Source organism: Meleagris gallopavo, chromosome 1 (genome assembly GCF_000146605.3).
Source record: "Meleagris gallopavo isolate NT-WF06-2002-E0010 breed Aviagen turkey brand Nicholas breeding stock chromosome 1, Turkey_5.1, whole genome shotgun sequence".
In the NCBI taxonomy this organism is placed as follows: domain Eukaryota; kingdom Metazoa; phylum Chordata; class Aves; order Galliformes; family Phasianidae; genus Meleagris; species Meleagris gallopavo.
In genome coordinates this window covers 35819014-35834794 of record NC_015011.2, presented here as the reverse complement: position 1 = coordinate 35834794, position 15781 = coordinate 35819014, and the positions used below count along the sequence as shown (strand labels likewise).

General features: G+C 35.8%; 1 protein-coding gene across 1 annotated transcript in view; it reads left to right on the top strand.

Annotated features, from left to right (window-relative positions):
- ZFC3H1 (zinc finger C3H1-type containing) overlaps positions 1 to 15781 on the top strand; it is a 38634-nt gene that overhangs the window by 11733 nt on the left and 11120 nt on the right. Inside the window, 18 exon segments of the mRNA XM_019611268.2 lie at positions 1454 to 1554; positions 2388 to 2591; positions 3182 to 3346; positions 6026 to 6163; positions 6496 to 6614; positions 6943 to 7089; positions 8212 to 8386; positions 8556 to 8687; positions 9399 to 9947; positions 10025 to 10078; positions 10080 to 10135; positions 10555 to 10686; positions 11737 to 11858; positions 12216 to 12317; positions 12731 to 12847; positions 13764 to 13947; positions 14519 to 14705; positions 15138 to 15329. Of these exon segments, the coding sequence (XP_019466813.1) occupies positions 1454 to 1554; positions 2388 to 2591; positions 3182 to 3346; positions 6026 to 6163; positions 6496 to 6614; positions 6943 to 7089; positions 8212 to 8386; positions 8556 to 8687; positions 9399 to 9947; positions 10025 to 10078; positions 10080 to 10135; positions 10555 to 10686; positions 11737 to 11858; positions 12216 to 12317; positions 12731 to 12847; positions 13764 to 13947; positions 14519 to 14705; positions 15138 to 15329 (2876 nt within the window).

Below are 15781 nucleotides of genomic sequence, written 5' to 3'. Positions count from 1 at the left end.
AGCACTAACTAACATGCTAATACTGACTCTTACTTCCTTTCTGTCTCTGCTGTAGTGATGATTTGAAGGTGCCCAAGGTTATACTGTTCTTATGGTAGTACTGTGAAATCTTTATTATTATTTTTTTTACATTCCAGAGCGGTTGTATAGAAATCTGAGGCCCGTGGGTGTTGTCTAGGTAAACAGCAGCTTTGCAGAAAAGGGCCTGGGGTCAGCATTAGTGTTAAATGAAACATGAGTCAGCAGTACATCTTTGTGTGATAAAGGAAAGCTGCAGCCTGGGTTTGAGCACTGAGGCTATAATGGCTGAACAATGGTCGAGGATTGAGGAAAGTGCTTATTCCCCTCTCGATTTAGTAGACTGATTTGTCTTTAGTTTTCAACTACATGAAAGATAATGTATTGGAATGAGTCTAGCAGAGGGCCTCTAAGTTTTTTAGGAACTGAAGCATGTGATTTATGAAAAGAGACCACAAGAGCTGAGATTGTGTTAAGAAGGCTGAGGCAGGTCTTTATTGCTGTCTTCATCTACCTCGTGGGCAGTCACAAAGACAATAGAGGCTACTCTTCTGTGGACTGGACAACAGAAGGATAAGGGAAAATTCTTAAATTGTTACGGAAGAAATTTTAGCTATAAGAGCAAATCTTTTCACAGAGAATAATTGAATACTGAAACAGGTTGCCTCAAAATGTGAGAACTCAGCCCTTTAAAGATATTCGTAACTTAACTGGATGCATCACTTAGCAAACTTTAGTGCTGTATCGAACCCCTGTGTCAAGGCAAATGACTTGAGGGATCTCTTCGAACCTAAAATATTTAATGACTTTGAAATACTTTTAAGCATTCAGGCTTTCTTGTTCCATGTGAAGGCGTAGTGTTGCAAGAGCTCCATTAATCAAAATACTGCATTAGTAATTTTTATTCTTCTGCTTTTCATCTTCTAGTCTTTATTTTCTCTTTTTTTTTCCCATTCTTGTTAATCTACGTTATACATTAATTTGCTAACGCAATGCTCTGCTACATGACGCATTGCTTGATGAAGCATTTCACACTCTAATGCTGTGTTTCTGAATTCAGTATGAGCTGTATGTTTGGTCTGCCTTGGTCCTTATTTGTACTGTGGTTTTGGTGTGCAATAGCAAGGAGTCACAGAATCACAGTCACTCTACTGAGATACGTAGTTTTAAGGATGCAGATTCTGACGTGCTACATAAAATATGACTTGGGATGATTTATCCCTTATTACCTCAGCAGTACTGTTTGGGAGTGCTTTCATTTCATATGTAACTTTTTTTGTGCATATGTGACTTAAATGCATTGTCTACATTTCGGGCTGATATACAAAGTGCTGATTAAGTAAAAGGAAATAATGGACTGCTGCTGCATTAAATCTGTCTTAGTAAAAGCATGAGTTTAGTATTTCTTACGCTCAGTTGTTTCTTCTTATTACAGCTTCCTCTCCTGCACAACCTCCTTACTTTGAGTGTCCAGTAGGATATTATCCACCTCCAACAATACCACCAATTTCCTTGCCACTGCCACCTCCAGTTCCAGTAAGTAACCTTGAAAGGAATGTGTTTCTGAAATTATTCTCATTTCCTCGTATTTCTAATGCTAGAGTTTTATGAAACATACATGTAGTCCTGAATTATTTGATTACCCGATTTTTTTATCTGATATTCTTTTTGAATGATTCTTTCTGTTCAGTTGAAGTTTAATGTATTGAATAAAATTTTCTTCTTGACTGTTAGTGGTGCTACATGGTTTCTTAGCAAAAAAGGGTTGTTACCTAGGGGGGAAAAAAAAGCCCTGTAATTTGTCACAGTCCTTTCCTTTCACACTTTGATAGAAAGAGTCAAAAGGCACAGTCTTTGTATCACAGAGTAACCACGAAAATGAAAGTAGTTCCCCATCTCTTTTCTTCAGTGAGTGTTTTTATTCTTGGGAAAGCAATAGGAAAGGAGGTACTTATTTTTCCCTGTTCCGATGTTCTGTGAATTGTTTTGAGTGAAGAAGTGGGGAATTCTGTTGGCAAGATGAACTATTAAAATCTTTTTGGGACTGCTTTTTAAACAGTTTGATACAATCCATCGGCCTAACCTGTCAGATTCAGCTATAATTCTGTGGCTAGACTATCCCTGGTTCTGAATTTTTATGTATAGTTGTGTGTCTGCACTACTTTCATCTTCCAAATGTAACTTTGTTGTTTCCATCTTTTTATGGGGTTATTACAGGTGCTTAGCTACAGCCTTTGACATTAGTTTAAATCCACTGCAGTTTAATTTTAAAACATGAAATAATTTAGATAGCATAACCTCTGGTGAATAACAATAAAGAAATAATAAGCTTCAGAAGTCTCAAACCCTTAATTTTATTTTTCTCTCAGCCTCTACCATCTTTGAGCCAACTTTATATGGAGGGTATTTCTTGTGTTTCTCTTGAGCCACCCCCACCCCTTCCACCTCTTCCACCTGAAGAGCCTGAACAGCCACCAAAACCTCCATTTGCAGATGAGGAAGAAGAAGAGGAGATGCTCTTACGAGAAGAATTACTCAAGTCTCTAGCTAACAAACGGGCTTTCAGATCTGAGGTACTTCATTGGTTTTTAAATGTAAACCTCTAGGTGGCAATCTTGACTAAAACTGAAATGTGAACTTCTGGGGATTGAAGGCTGCTTTTCTGATTTCTTAAAAATCAATTTCTACCACCTGAAAAGAAATCAAAGTCAAACCAACTCCAGGGATACTCTTTGAATTGTAACTTGCAGCTTACTATTTATTTATGATGGAGTTATGAAACTCTTAAGTGCCAAAAACTTGAATACACTTGGGAAATGGGGATTTTCTGCAAAACTGCTTATTTCATTTGCTTAACTTCATTTCGAACTTACAGTGAGAGGAGTTGGGAGGCCTGTAACTTCTAAAAGATCACGTTTGGTGTGTGTGGTCTTTTTTTGAGAAGCAAGGTTTATGGTTTTGGAGATTGGGATTGTTTTAAGTGCCATGGCGTTTTGGCATGATTGCAGTGTTACAAGCTTTATCTGATATAGTTGTATAGTCTGTTTCATGTCTTGAAACTTGAAATTGTGATCTAAGCAAGATCATCTATGCTTACATTTGTCTTGTAAAGTACCTATGTGTAATGCCTATTTTTATGACTATTTTTATTTTATTTTGCTAGGAAACTTCAAGTAACAGTGGTCCTCCTTCCCCTCCTGTTCCAGATAATTTGCAATCTGTGCCAAGAAGCAATCTGTCTGCTGTCAGTATTAATACTGTATCTCAGCCACGGGTACAAAATACGAAGTTTGTTAGAGTACCAAGGCCTCCACGAGCAGTGATCACAGTAAGGAAATATTGGTGCTTTCTCTTAACAGGACTGCAAGTTGGGGTTGAATTCAGTTTGAGGGAAGAGCAAATAGATTAGATTTTTTTTTTTTTACTTAGGGATACAGGATGGAATGGTGGAGCTTCAGTTAAACGTTTGAATCATCAGTAACTTTAATCCATGTTCTCTTCTAGAAATAATTTGATGCTGAATTAATAATTTAACAGCTTGAGGGAGCATCAAAACACACCCGTGCTTAGCTGAACTGCAAAATGTTTCTTTTTTTCACTGTAGAAAGGAACGTCATTTCTGCTACACTAAACTAATAAGTTTGGAGAGTGTACTGGTGAAGTCTAGCTGCAGTGTTTATTACGTGGAACCAGACTAGGATCAGTTCACTTTAAGGTGTTTGAAGTACAGATCTGTGCCTGTTGCTAGTGTAGATATAGCTGATCTCTGCTAAAGCTGCATAAATTTCAAGTTTATGAAGCTTGCATTTCGAAGACTCTATATGTAGTTCAGTTAATTCCTTTTTCAGATTAGCATGGACTGAAACTGTGGTAGCTGGCCAAAGTAACCCCTCCGTTGCTCTTTCCCCTCAAAAGGTGGTCTTTCTCTTGCTCCTTGTCAGATGGTATCTCTCCTCTTGTAAACTATGATCTGGAGCATCATTCCTGTTCTTTATTTAATTTTTCTGCGTTAGTGAAAAAACTAAACTTTATAGGAGGTGTAAAGAACTTTGTTTTCTGCAGAGGTGGTGGTGGGGTTGGGTAGTGGTTTTTTTTTTTCTTTTTCAGTAACTATGTGAGCATCAGCATGGAACTGGTGACAGGTGGCAATGTCTGTCAGAGCAAGTTTAAGGTGGAGAGGAGGGTGTTTTCCTCTTATAACAGCAGATTTCATTACGTTAGCTCCAGTCGTATTCTGTAACTTGAACTTCACTTGAATAGCATGTCTAACTTCAGTTAGCATTTGATTTGTGGTGTCTGCAAACATCTTGGATTGTTGGAAGCATGTTATAAAAAGTGTTTGCCTGTGTTGTGCCAAATTGAAGTCCATGTAATATGCTGTTCTATTTTTGTCAGTGAACAGAAGTGGCTAGTTAGCAATTCCTTGAAAAACATATCTTGTACTCTTTCACATGTAGAATCTGTAGTGAGCGGTATGATTATATTGGTGTTTGGTGTCTTTGTATTTATTTTATTTTTACTACATTTGGAGGAACACGTTATCTTTAAGCTTCTTATTCCTTTCTACAATCATTTCACCCTTGCTTGTGTTTTTAAGTGTTCTTATTCATGTCTAAATACTAAATGTGTGATGAAACAAAAAACCCTTAAATAACCATTTATGCTATTGCCCTGCATTATATCACAGATGAGAGGTGCTTAACTAAAGGTGCAGAAATGAGGGAGATTATGTCACTGGGAAGTTGTCAGGCAGTTTGAGTAATGTAATAAATGTCTCATATAAGTTGTGGTGATGAAAGGCATTGCTGTAACACCTGGAAAAAGGCTGGATTTGATCCTCCCTTGTGTCAGCTTTTCCCTAGAAGAAAAACGGGAGATTTAGGGACAATTTATGCTGCCCTACTGTGCCAAAATTTTGGCAGCTTTGGTCTGTGAATGTCAGAAAGCCAGTGATAAGGAAATGATATTTTGGGCATTTGAAGATATAGTGAAGGGTGGAAAGCTCAATTTGATCAAGTAAGATTTATGTGGCAATCTAGACAGAGAATAATTGAGGGGGGGAGAACTAGTGATTTGTTATGTTTTCACGCACCAGTAAAAATTGGAATTGCACCACTCTGCTGTGGTGGTGCAGGTACTGCAGCTATAGCACATTCAGAAGTAGTGGATATGATCCTTATTATGAGAATATCAGAAAGAACTTTGTTTTCCACTTAGAAGTGGAGGATTTCTTTGGTGTGCACTTTAAAAGGCGTGTAAAACTTTAGATGTGTATTGATGTAAAAGTTAAACTTAAATCTGTATTTCATTCACTTGACTTATTCTGGGAGATGGGAAAGTGAGTCCGGGAAATGTGAACTGAAGTTGCTTACTTTCCAACTGTAGCTTCAGAACATCTGAGACTAATCTAATCTCCTTGTTTCTATATCATTCTTTGTGCTGATTCAATTAGTAATGCTGTCAAAAAGTGATTAATCTTGGAGCCTGTGTTCTCCTTGTGCAGTTGCGTTCTGCCAGTTTAACTGCATGAGCAGCTCACTGTGAGGTCAGCTAACTCTAACTGTGGGCTGGGACAAGAGGCATTCCAAGTGTGTGACAGTCCTGGTCTTTAATAGTCTTCTTTACAGCATTTCTAGGATGGACTTTCCTGCTATTCTTCAGTTTGTTCACAAAAACTGCTTGTAAGTGGCAGATAATTCTCCTTAAAATGGAAATAATTTATGAAATTATAGGAGTGAAATATTTGCGGTTTGTGTATTATGACCATGAAGCTACAAATATGCTATAGGTACTTGGGAGTAGGATGAAAGTGTTGATGTACCTTTCACCTTATGTTATCAAGGATGGATGCTAGGGGAGATGCCCAAGTTCTTAAGTTTTCTTCATGCAGCATGAAATTAGTGTACTATCTTGTGCCATAATAAAGGATTTTAACTTCCTTTTCCTAGTAAACGAGTTCAGTTATCTCTTTGTAGTTTTTTTTAATTTTTTTTCTTCTTCCATACAGCTTCCAAAACACAAGTCTGTTGTGGTTACGTTAAATGATTCAGATGATAGTGAGTCTGATGGAGAGCCATCTAACTCAACCAACAGTGTATTTGGAGGACTAGAATCCATGATAAAAGAAGCAAGGAGAAATGTTGAGGTAAACTATCAATATTTAATAGGTTTATTTTGTAATTATTTTGCTTTGTTTACAGAATTTAAACTTCTAGAGTTGAATCAAGAAACAATTGGGTTACATCAGAAAAGGGCAAGAGTAGATGGATTACTCCTATCTGAATCATCAAGTTGTAATTTGCATAAGCTATTCATTATTTCAGTTCAAATTGAAGGTGTGTTTAATTAATGGTAGAATAAGCAGTTGGTTAAAAGTCTTGTTAGTCTTGAACAGATTCAAGTTTGTGCTGAAAAACAGTTAATAGCTGTATTTGAAACTTGCATGAGAAGTATTGACTTTAACTTTTTTTTTTAAAGGCTTCAAGAATCAAAGCTCCTCCAAAATCGGAAAAAGAAAATGATCCAATGAGAACTCCAGAGGCTCTACCAGAAGATAAGAAGATAGAGTACAGACTCCTAAAAGAAGAGATTGCTAGGTACAGACAGGTTTGATTGTTGTTAAAGTAAAATGTACATTCTTTGTAGGTCTTTGGTAATGTGTTTTTGTGACTAGAAAAAAAGAGGTTTGAAGACATTGCTATTACCTACAGTCTTTCCACCATCAGTTTTTGATAGGACAGCTGTAGGGGAGTCTGAAGGAAGTCATTAGATTCAAACTGCCTCACAGTAGATGTTTGGAGTTGTGGAAAACTTTTTCTTTAAATTGAAAGTCTTGAACTGCTCTTTTTTATTTAGAAAGTTTTAGAGCTATTAGGAATTAATGTTGAAGCTACTGAAAATCTTTGCTTTTGACATCTGTTTTAGTCGTGAGAAGCAACGTTTAATTAAATCTGATCCACTGAAGAACAGTTCGTCCCCTGCGAATTCTGATGGTGAAGTTGATGGAATTGGGAGAATAGCAGTAGCAACAAAACAAGTTACTGAAGCAGAAGCAAAGCTGAAGAGAAACAAGTGAGTCTCTTTCACTGTCCCATGCCCTGCCTTGTATATACATTCTCTAAGTATGTGTTTATTAATGTGTAGTCACTGAAGTACAGCAAGCATTTGTTTTCTTGTTGTCTTGAATTGTTGAACCTTGAATTCTGTGGCTGTACAAGAGAAACTATGTTGAAGGGCAAGTTTGGTGTTTAGTAACTCATAAATAGGTTTGCTCACACTAACAGTTCTCAGCTGTTTTTACATTCAATGACGAGAACTGGATCTGTTCTTCTTAACTCTGAAATAGGGGTAAAATGAGCGTGGTTTTTCTCTGCTCTGTACACTTGGAGGATAGTGTGTTTTAATGAGATATTCTTGATATAAATGAATTAGTATTTTCTGCAGATTAGGCATGCTGTTTGAAGGTTTTCCGGTATATTTTTTCTTTTGGTGCGGCTCTTCCATGCTTCTCATCCTTCCTTTGCTATGGCAAAGATCATAGGTACTTTGCATCCTACTTTTTTTGCTTTCATTGTCACTTTATGATGTGTGGACTGGTGAGGAAACTGACTTGTGTTCAGATGTATATTGAAATATGTTCATCTCCTCTTCCTTTACTTACTTCCATCTCCTCTTCCTTTACTTACTTCCATCTCCTCTTCCTTTACTTACTTCCATCTCCTCTTCCTTTACTTACTTCCATCTCCTCTTCCTTTACTTACTTCCATCTCCTCTTCCTTTACTTACTTCCATCCACTGAATTCTTCATCTTTGATTACTGTTCTTTAAAGCTACATCTTGTAATGTCTTGAAGTATTACATGGCCTAGGAAAAAATTGGGTTGCTGTGTAACACAAGGCAACAAAATGTGGTTTTTGGATGTCAAAATGTCAAAAAGAGTATTGAAGATAGGTCACTTGCTTACCTTTCCCTGTTCAGCAGTACAAATTAAATGAAAACTTGGGCACTGAATTATGTTATGTAATATCAGTGCTTAATGTCTCGTGGATATTAAGACTATTTGTAGGCGCTTAGGTCTTCGCTAGAAGTGTGGGTAAGCATCACTCTAAACACAACTTGGTTTCTAAATAGAACAGTGATATCTCCAAGAGATTTCTCTGGAAAATAATTGTTACGTGTCTTATCTTTCTCTAGACTTCTGTTGATGAAGGATGAATCTGTCTTGAAGCATTTGTTGCAACAAGAAGCCAAGAAAAGAGAGAATGTTCGAATTGCTGAAAATAAAATTAACAAACTGGCTGAACAACTACAGGCAACAGAGAAGATCTTGAATGCTAATAAGATGTTTCTCAAGAAGCTTCAGGAACAAGTAAATTCTGAATTTCTGTTAATTGTAACTAGAAAACTTGGAGTAGGAAGCTTTGTTTGAAGACAGTAGGCTTGCTTTGGAGGCATGATTAATTCATTCCCATGTGTTTTCTAACTATTTTATTGCCTGATCAAATCTGGAAACTTGCATATATTTTTTTTTTTTCCAGATTCATAAAGTTCAGCAGCGAGTAACAGTCAAAAAAGCTCTGGCATTAAAATATGGGGAGGAACTTGCTCGAGCAAAAGCAGTAGCAAGTAAGGAAATTGGGAAACGAAAACTGGAACAAGAACATCTTGGAGTAAGTCTGCTGTTCAACAGTGCTCTTAAACTATGTTGTTCTTTAAAAAGCAGTAGCAATTTTGAGTAGGAAACCTTTTTCAGATGGAATTTCAGGAAAAACAGGAGAAAATTTCAGAAGCACAGGAGGAATCTTCCTAATTTGTTTCTTCTGTTTTTCAGAAATCTATAGTGAAAAAAACCTTTTTTAAAAAATAAATAAATAAATTGTTCATAGCCAACATATATTTGCCTGAGCAATGTCATTAAGATACAGATTCTGTTATCTTTCTGTCTGTGGAGAAAGGAAATTGCTATCTATAGACATTAACCATCTCATTACGCTATCTACCAAAGGCACTGAAGTGGAATTTTTGTTACTATACAGATTATGGAAGAACCAGGCCTATATGCTTGCCTGTCTACTTTTGCAAATTTTTCTGTTTCCTGTGGATGTTTGTCTTGTAGTTCACCTTCTAAATATGCTCAAAACTTCTTTTCAAGCCTTACACAAGATGTAGTGTAACCTGTATTGGAAAAACCTGCATAGATGCCAGTTGATTTGCAGGAGACTTTTTGGTGGTTTTCCTGCTGTTTTTTGCCATTTTCTTGGCAAGAGTTTGAAAATATTTTTATAAACTCTTGAGTTAAATAACTTGCCCGTGTTTAATTTGTCTCCTGTCAATACATCAGTAAATGTGGAAAATGAAATAAAGGGATTTTTTTTTTTCAGCCAAGCAAAATGTTGAAATTGGAGAACTCCCCTGCATCAAGTCCAAAAAAGCATTCAGCAGAACTGATTGCACTAGAAAAAAAACGACTGCAGCAACTAGAGTATGAGTATGCTCTGAAGATTCAGAAATTGAAGGAAGCTCGTGCACTTCAAACCAAGGAACAATCCGATGTTGCACCTCAGGCAGATGAGGAAGCTGAATTTGCATTACCTCAGCCATCACTTCATGATCTTACCCAGGATAAATTGTCTCTGGACAGTGAAGAAAACTACTTTGATGATGAGGTGCTGTCTAATTCAAACCGGGAACGAAGGAGATCTTTTAGAGAATCTAGTTCTTACACTAAGCCAAATCTTAAACACATGGACACTCCAAAACAAGAACCTATAAACAAACTTTCTAAAAAGGCAGCGGAGGAGCCTGAGCTTTTCCTTGGTTTGAATGTTGATGAACTGAAAAAACTTTATGCTAAAGCTGACAGTTTAAAAGAACTGTTAGTGAAAAGTACTGCCTTTGTAGCACCTAAGGAAGATTTCTTATGTGGTCAGGTAAACACTTTAAATATGAATGTGGCTTTTATTAGGTCATATTGCACTTGCTATATATCTTTTCATCTGTTTTCTAGGAAATTTCAGTGGATATGGATTTTGTTACATCACAGAATAAACAAACTGAAGCAAAAACCATTTCCGTTTGGACCATATCGTAGTCCTCTTCTAGTATTTAAATCCTACAGGTATGGAGGCACTTAACAGCTGTTTAACTTCTGTATGTACACCTTTTTAAAGAAGTCTACACTGCTTTTCATTGATAACCCACACATGTACAGAAAGGTGAATTGTGATGAGGAACATGACTCTGTTGAAGTAATTTTCTCTAGCTAGGGAACTTAATGATTGAAATTCTTGATGTAGGGGAGAAGAGAATATTAGAGCAGAATCTGTGTTGTAATACTGTTCCGTTCCATCTCTCTCCATCTGTTTTCCACCTATGTCTTATACTACAGGTCCTTGCTGGTTTTGGTTGGTAGTAGGGTTTTGGAAATACTGAGATTTAGTACTAAAAAAACTGGTTATTTTTTCAAAATGTTTTCTTTAATAAAATTAGTGTCTCAGTTTGTATGCTTTGTCACAATAATTCATTATTTCATTTTAGGTTTAGTCCGTATTTTCGAACCAAGGAAAAACTGTACCTCAGTTCAGTAACCTATAGCAATATGATTGAGCCAAAGCAGTGTTTCTGCCGCTTTGATTTAACAGGCACATGCAATGATGATGACTGTCAGTGGTGAGTTCTCTTTCATTTGATTCATAGGCGTCTGATTTAAGACCAAAATAGGCAGGGTTTTCTTCAGAAGGTCTCCATGTAGGGTTTTAAGGGCAAGTTTTAGAAAAGAAAGTTAGTTTCAAATATCCTATTGCAAATACCTGGTTAACAGTAAAAATAATTTGGAATCTTGCATCGGCACCATGAATAGAAATGGCTTTTTAGCTACAATTTTTTATTATAAAAAGGTGGCATAGACTATTAGAGAATATTTTACCTTTTGATTACCTTGTAATTCAGATAAGGCTCTTCTTATCTAGAGCTTTGGCTAACATTAGACCATAAATCTCCAGGTGGCGATGGATAACGTTAATCATGTTAGAAATATATTATGCAGCAAATGGACATAAGATACATAGCAAATACTAAGTGATTATATAGGAAAATAGCATTGTAGTAGAGAAATTCTGGCTTTCTGGTAAAATACTGGCTAAGTTATTTTGCTCCTGTAGAGCTTGGTGTTAAATCATATTAAAAATACTTTATTAAATAGCATTACACTGTATGGTGTAAGAAATTGGTAGAACAACAACTGTGTATGTATTGGCCATGAGTAAATCCAGTTGGAAATCTGGAAAAATATTATAGGAATGTATGTTTTGCCATAAAAAAGCTTTTTTGAATCAACCCATAGCTATTACAATCAAATCATACTTCAGATCCTTTAAATGCAAAGGGATATCTTAATTGTTATAACTAACCTATTTGAACTGGAAAGTTTTAAACACCATGTTCCTCTGTTAGTGCAAAGTGAGTGTGTAGAATCTTATTCTAATGAACAAGGCTGTATTGAAATAATGAAGATCAGATTAAGTTACTGATGTGGACTTAAGTTCAGAGAAGGTCCAGAGAAACATCTAAGGGAAATTTCAGAACAGACTGTATTATTAATCATGGATATCATTTTCTTTATGCCTCACCCTTGTGTGTACTAGTAACAACTTTCCAATTATGGACTTTATTAAATTGTTGCTGTGATAAACATTTTAATTGCTTTTTTGTTTATTTTAGGCAGCACATGAAAGATTGCACTCTTAGCCGAAAGCAGCTGTTTCAGGATATTCTGTCTTACAATTTAGAACTGATTGGCTGTTCAGAAAAAAGCACTGATGAGGAAATCAGCACTGCCACAGGTTTTAAAGAATTTTTTGCTTACTTATGTATTTAAAGATTTATTTGTAAAGATAGTAGTTTCCATTAGAAGTTCTGGGAGCAAGTACATTTTATACTTCTCTAGTTGCCCAGTTCAGTCCTCAGTAGTGGCTTTCTACAGTTGTGGTTTGTGGAATATTTCACTCAAAAGATTGCTGTGGTTCAGTGGATGGGGGCAGAAATTGGGATGAAATCTTGCCCTCTCTTCTTCACGTGTTAAATTAGCATACCTTTTGAAGAAGTCATATTTCATTAATTAAGCATAGATTGTGTTAAATTGCTGGGAAGTTATCTATCCATTTGTTTACCTAACTAAGACATGAATGTTCTCGTTCCAGAAAAGTACGTTGAAAAACTTTTTGGTATAAACAGAGACCGTATGTCAGTAGATCAAATGGCTGTTCTTCTGGCCAGCAATATCAACGAGAGTAAAGGTCATAGTAAGTAACTTTCTTGATAAATTAAATAAAATGTTGTTTTTTGTTTTTTTTTTTTAAAATTACATTGATACTTTATGACTTTTTCAACCAAGAATATTCCCTTTTGTGTGTCAATATTTTTAGTTTAGTTATACTTCTGATAGATTAAAGAACAGAACTTGTTTTAAGGCCATAATATAATAGTTTTACTAGTTTTTTAGTTTTATTAGTTCTATTAGTTTCTTCTATTTTTTTCCCCATTCAAAAATATGACTTAAGCACTTGAGAACCACAGATATAAATAAGCACTGTGAAAACTTGTACATTTGTATTGCATTTGTGGAATGTTTTTATCTGACATATTCATTGGCAGATATTTCAATCTCAACTAGAAAACGGTAAATGAGAACTTCTACCGCTTTGCTTGTTTACAGCACCTCCATTTACAACGTGGAAAGATAAAAGGAAATGGAGACCAAGGTATTGGAGAAAACCTCTGCTAGATAGCAGCAGTAGTGAGGAGGAACAGTCTGTTGGACCTATTAAATATGGTAATTCAGAAGCATGGCATCCATTAAAAAAGAATACTGGGGAGAAAAACATAGCAATCTCTACCCAACACCCAATATTTAAAATGATTCTCAAGAAAACTAGTGTTGTCTTTAACTCTTTTGGTTTCTTCCTATTTCCTGTATGCAGACATTCTTACATTCCTTCATGTAGCTGTTCTTGAAAAGTTGACCTTAATGGGTGGGACATAAGAAAAAACAAAAACAAAAAAAAACACCAGAAAGAGCAAACAAAAACCAACAACAAAACAGCAACAAAAAAAAACCATCAACAAACTAGTATAAGGTGTGATTAGAAGCTTAGATGGGATTTCTGCCTATCTTTTCATGAACAGGAACATTGAGGTCCCTGGAATGTTACAGCTTCCTCAGAAGATGTTGTCTTTTTTTCCCTGAGAACTATAGAAAGTAGCAAACTTCATCTGTTAGCTTAAACTTGTACAGTGTTGATCGTAAGTGATAAGATCAGGAGGTAAAAAGCAAAGCTGCTTTTTAAACATCATTTGAGACTTGGAAGCTTGCTTGAGTCTCAGTAACCTGATATATGGCTAATCATTGAAGTGGGAGTTTTGGGATTTCTTTACATCCTCTGTATTCCTGTATAAATGTTTTTTGAGATAATCCTTTATTTGACATAGATGTCCATTTCTTAAGGACACTTAGTTGGTGTCTTTTGGCCTAAGAAACAGTCTTTATTGCTATTTATTTCTTGTCTTCACATGTTAAATATAACCAATTTTCTACATGTTACAGTTTTAAATTTTTAAGATGCTGAAGTAATCATATTTTGTTCTTGACTATGGCTACATTTAGTATATAGGAATGTCGCTCCTCATATGAATTGTGTAGTGACAAGTCACTTCTGTTTTGAAAAGAGATTTTTTTTTTTCATTTGCAGCCCACACTGCAGAACATAAAAAAAGAATTCCAGCTCTTGATACTGTTGTGACTCCAGATGATATCCGATATTTTACAAGTGAGACTGATGACATTTCCAACTTGGAGGCAAGCGTCCAAGAAAACCCCTGCAACGTACAGCTTTGGATTAAACTTGCATATAAATACTTGAACCAAAATGAAGGGTAGGTCTGTTTTTACATTTTAGTTTTATACCTTACCCATGGAACTGTAATCAAGCTTTTTTTCTGATGTTAAGGAAATTTCTTTAATAAAAATACAAATAATTCATTTCTTGAAAGCAGATTAAAAGAGTACAGGGGCTACTCTTAATGTAATGCTTCCTATTTTATTATGTTGGCCCCTCATGTCAGAGGCAGATGGTGCTGATATGGAGCAAAGGTATGTCACTGAATTCCTGTGTTGAAAAAATGGTACCCTTTGACATTCATTGATGCTTGGTCTCCATGAACATGTATAGCAAACAGAAGATGTGATCACAGTGATGTGGTGGGTGATGCATTTCAGCAGTGGTGACAATGAGAGCAGGTCACCAGAAAAATGTAGGATAGAAATGCAGTGGTCAGTGTACAAAGAAAATACTTGCAGTCTGAAGGGAGCATGCTTTCTAAGTTATAAGCATAGTAAGAAAAAGACCGAAAAAAGAAGGGAGGAAACATAATGGAAGATAATGTAAAGTTTTTCTTAACCCATAGTAGGTCTGTTTTTTAAACATCATTATTTTGATTTTTGCAGCTCATCGTCAGAGTGTTTGGATTCTACTCTAAATGTTTTGGCTCGAGCTCTTGAAAACAACAAAGAAAATCCTGAGATTTGGTGTCATTACCTCAGACTCTTCTCAAAAAGAGGAACAAAGGAGGAGATACAGGAAATGTGTGAAACAGCAGTGGAATATGCCCCATCCTATCAGATCTGGTGGACAGTAAGTAAAAAATGTCAATTGTATGAATTTCCTACTGTAGAAGTTGTGTGTATTAAATAGGGAAGTGGAATTTGTCTAAATAAGCCAATAGAATAGCTTGTGAAAGTTTGGCTCACAATGAAGTAATTCAAAGTTCTGTTTGCAGAATGTTTGTAGAAATAGTCACTTTTTCCTCAGGAAAATCAGTCATTTAAAATCAAGATGTTTTATTTGCTTTTTTTATATAAGTTTGCAAAAATTAATGTTCACAAGGACATCAGAAGTTGATCATTAATATTTTAAGTGTTTTCTGAGGTTTTGGTATGTGGGGAGAGGAAAAATTGTTCATAAGGTGATAAAATATATTATTCAAAGTATGTTATTCATGTTGTTTTAAACTTTAACCTTGAAGTTCTGCAAGTATTTTTTTTAATGTAAATTATTTTTCTCTAGTTCTTGAATTTGGAGAGTTCCTTTGATGGAAAAGACTATGTGTGTGGGAGGATGCTGCAGTTCCTAATGGAAGTGACTGAGGGAGAGGAAAATCCCAATCTCTTATCGTTCCAGCTTCTGGAGACTCTTCTGTACAGAGTTCACTTAAGCTTGTTTACAGGAAGATACCAGAATGCTCTTCTTCTGCTGCAGGTAACTTCCAAGTTAACACCCCAAGATCTGTCTTTGTACCTTCATCTTTCTAATGTCTGTGACTCCGTTAGCATCAACTTTAGAAAAGCTGTTGCATCTTTTGTTAGAGGAAGTCTCCTAGGGACTTGTATTTTAAAAGACAATATAATTGTAAATTTGCATATACATTTAGTTTCTTTGTTGCATATTTTCTGTTGCATTGAGTTGCTAATAGCCTAGGATGTGCACTATGCTTCATAATACTTATAGGGAATTGCTTTAGTTTCTGGTTAGCAGTAGAGTGCTTCTCTGTGAATGCTGTCTTGCTCAGGTATTCGGATGTTTCTTGTTGCTACAGAAATGATCAAATCAGTTATTTTTTTTTTTGGAAGAACATAGTGGCTTGTTATTTTGCATTTTTGCCCCGCTTCAAAAACTGGGGAGTATTATCTCTGGCATTGGAGATCCTGTGA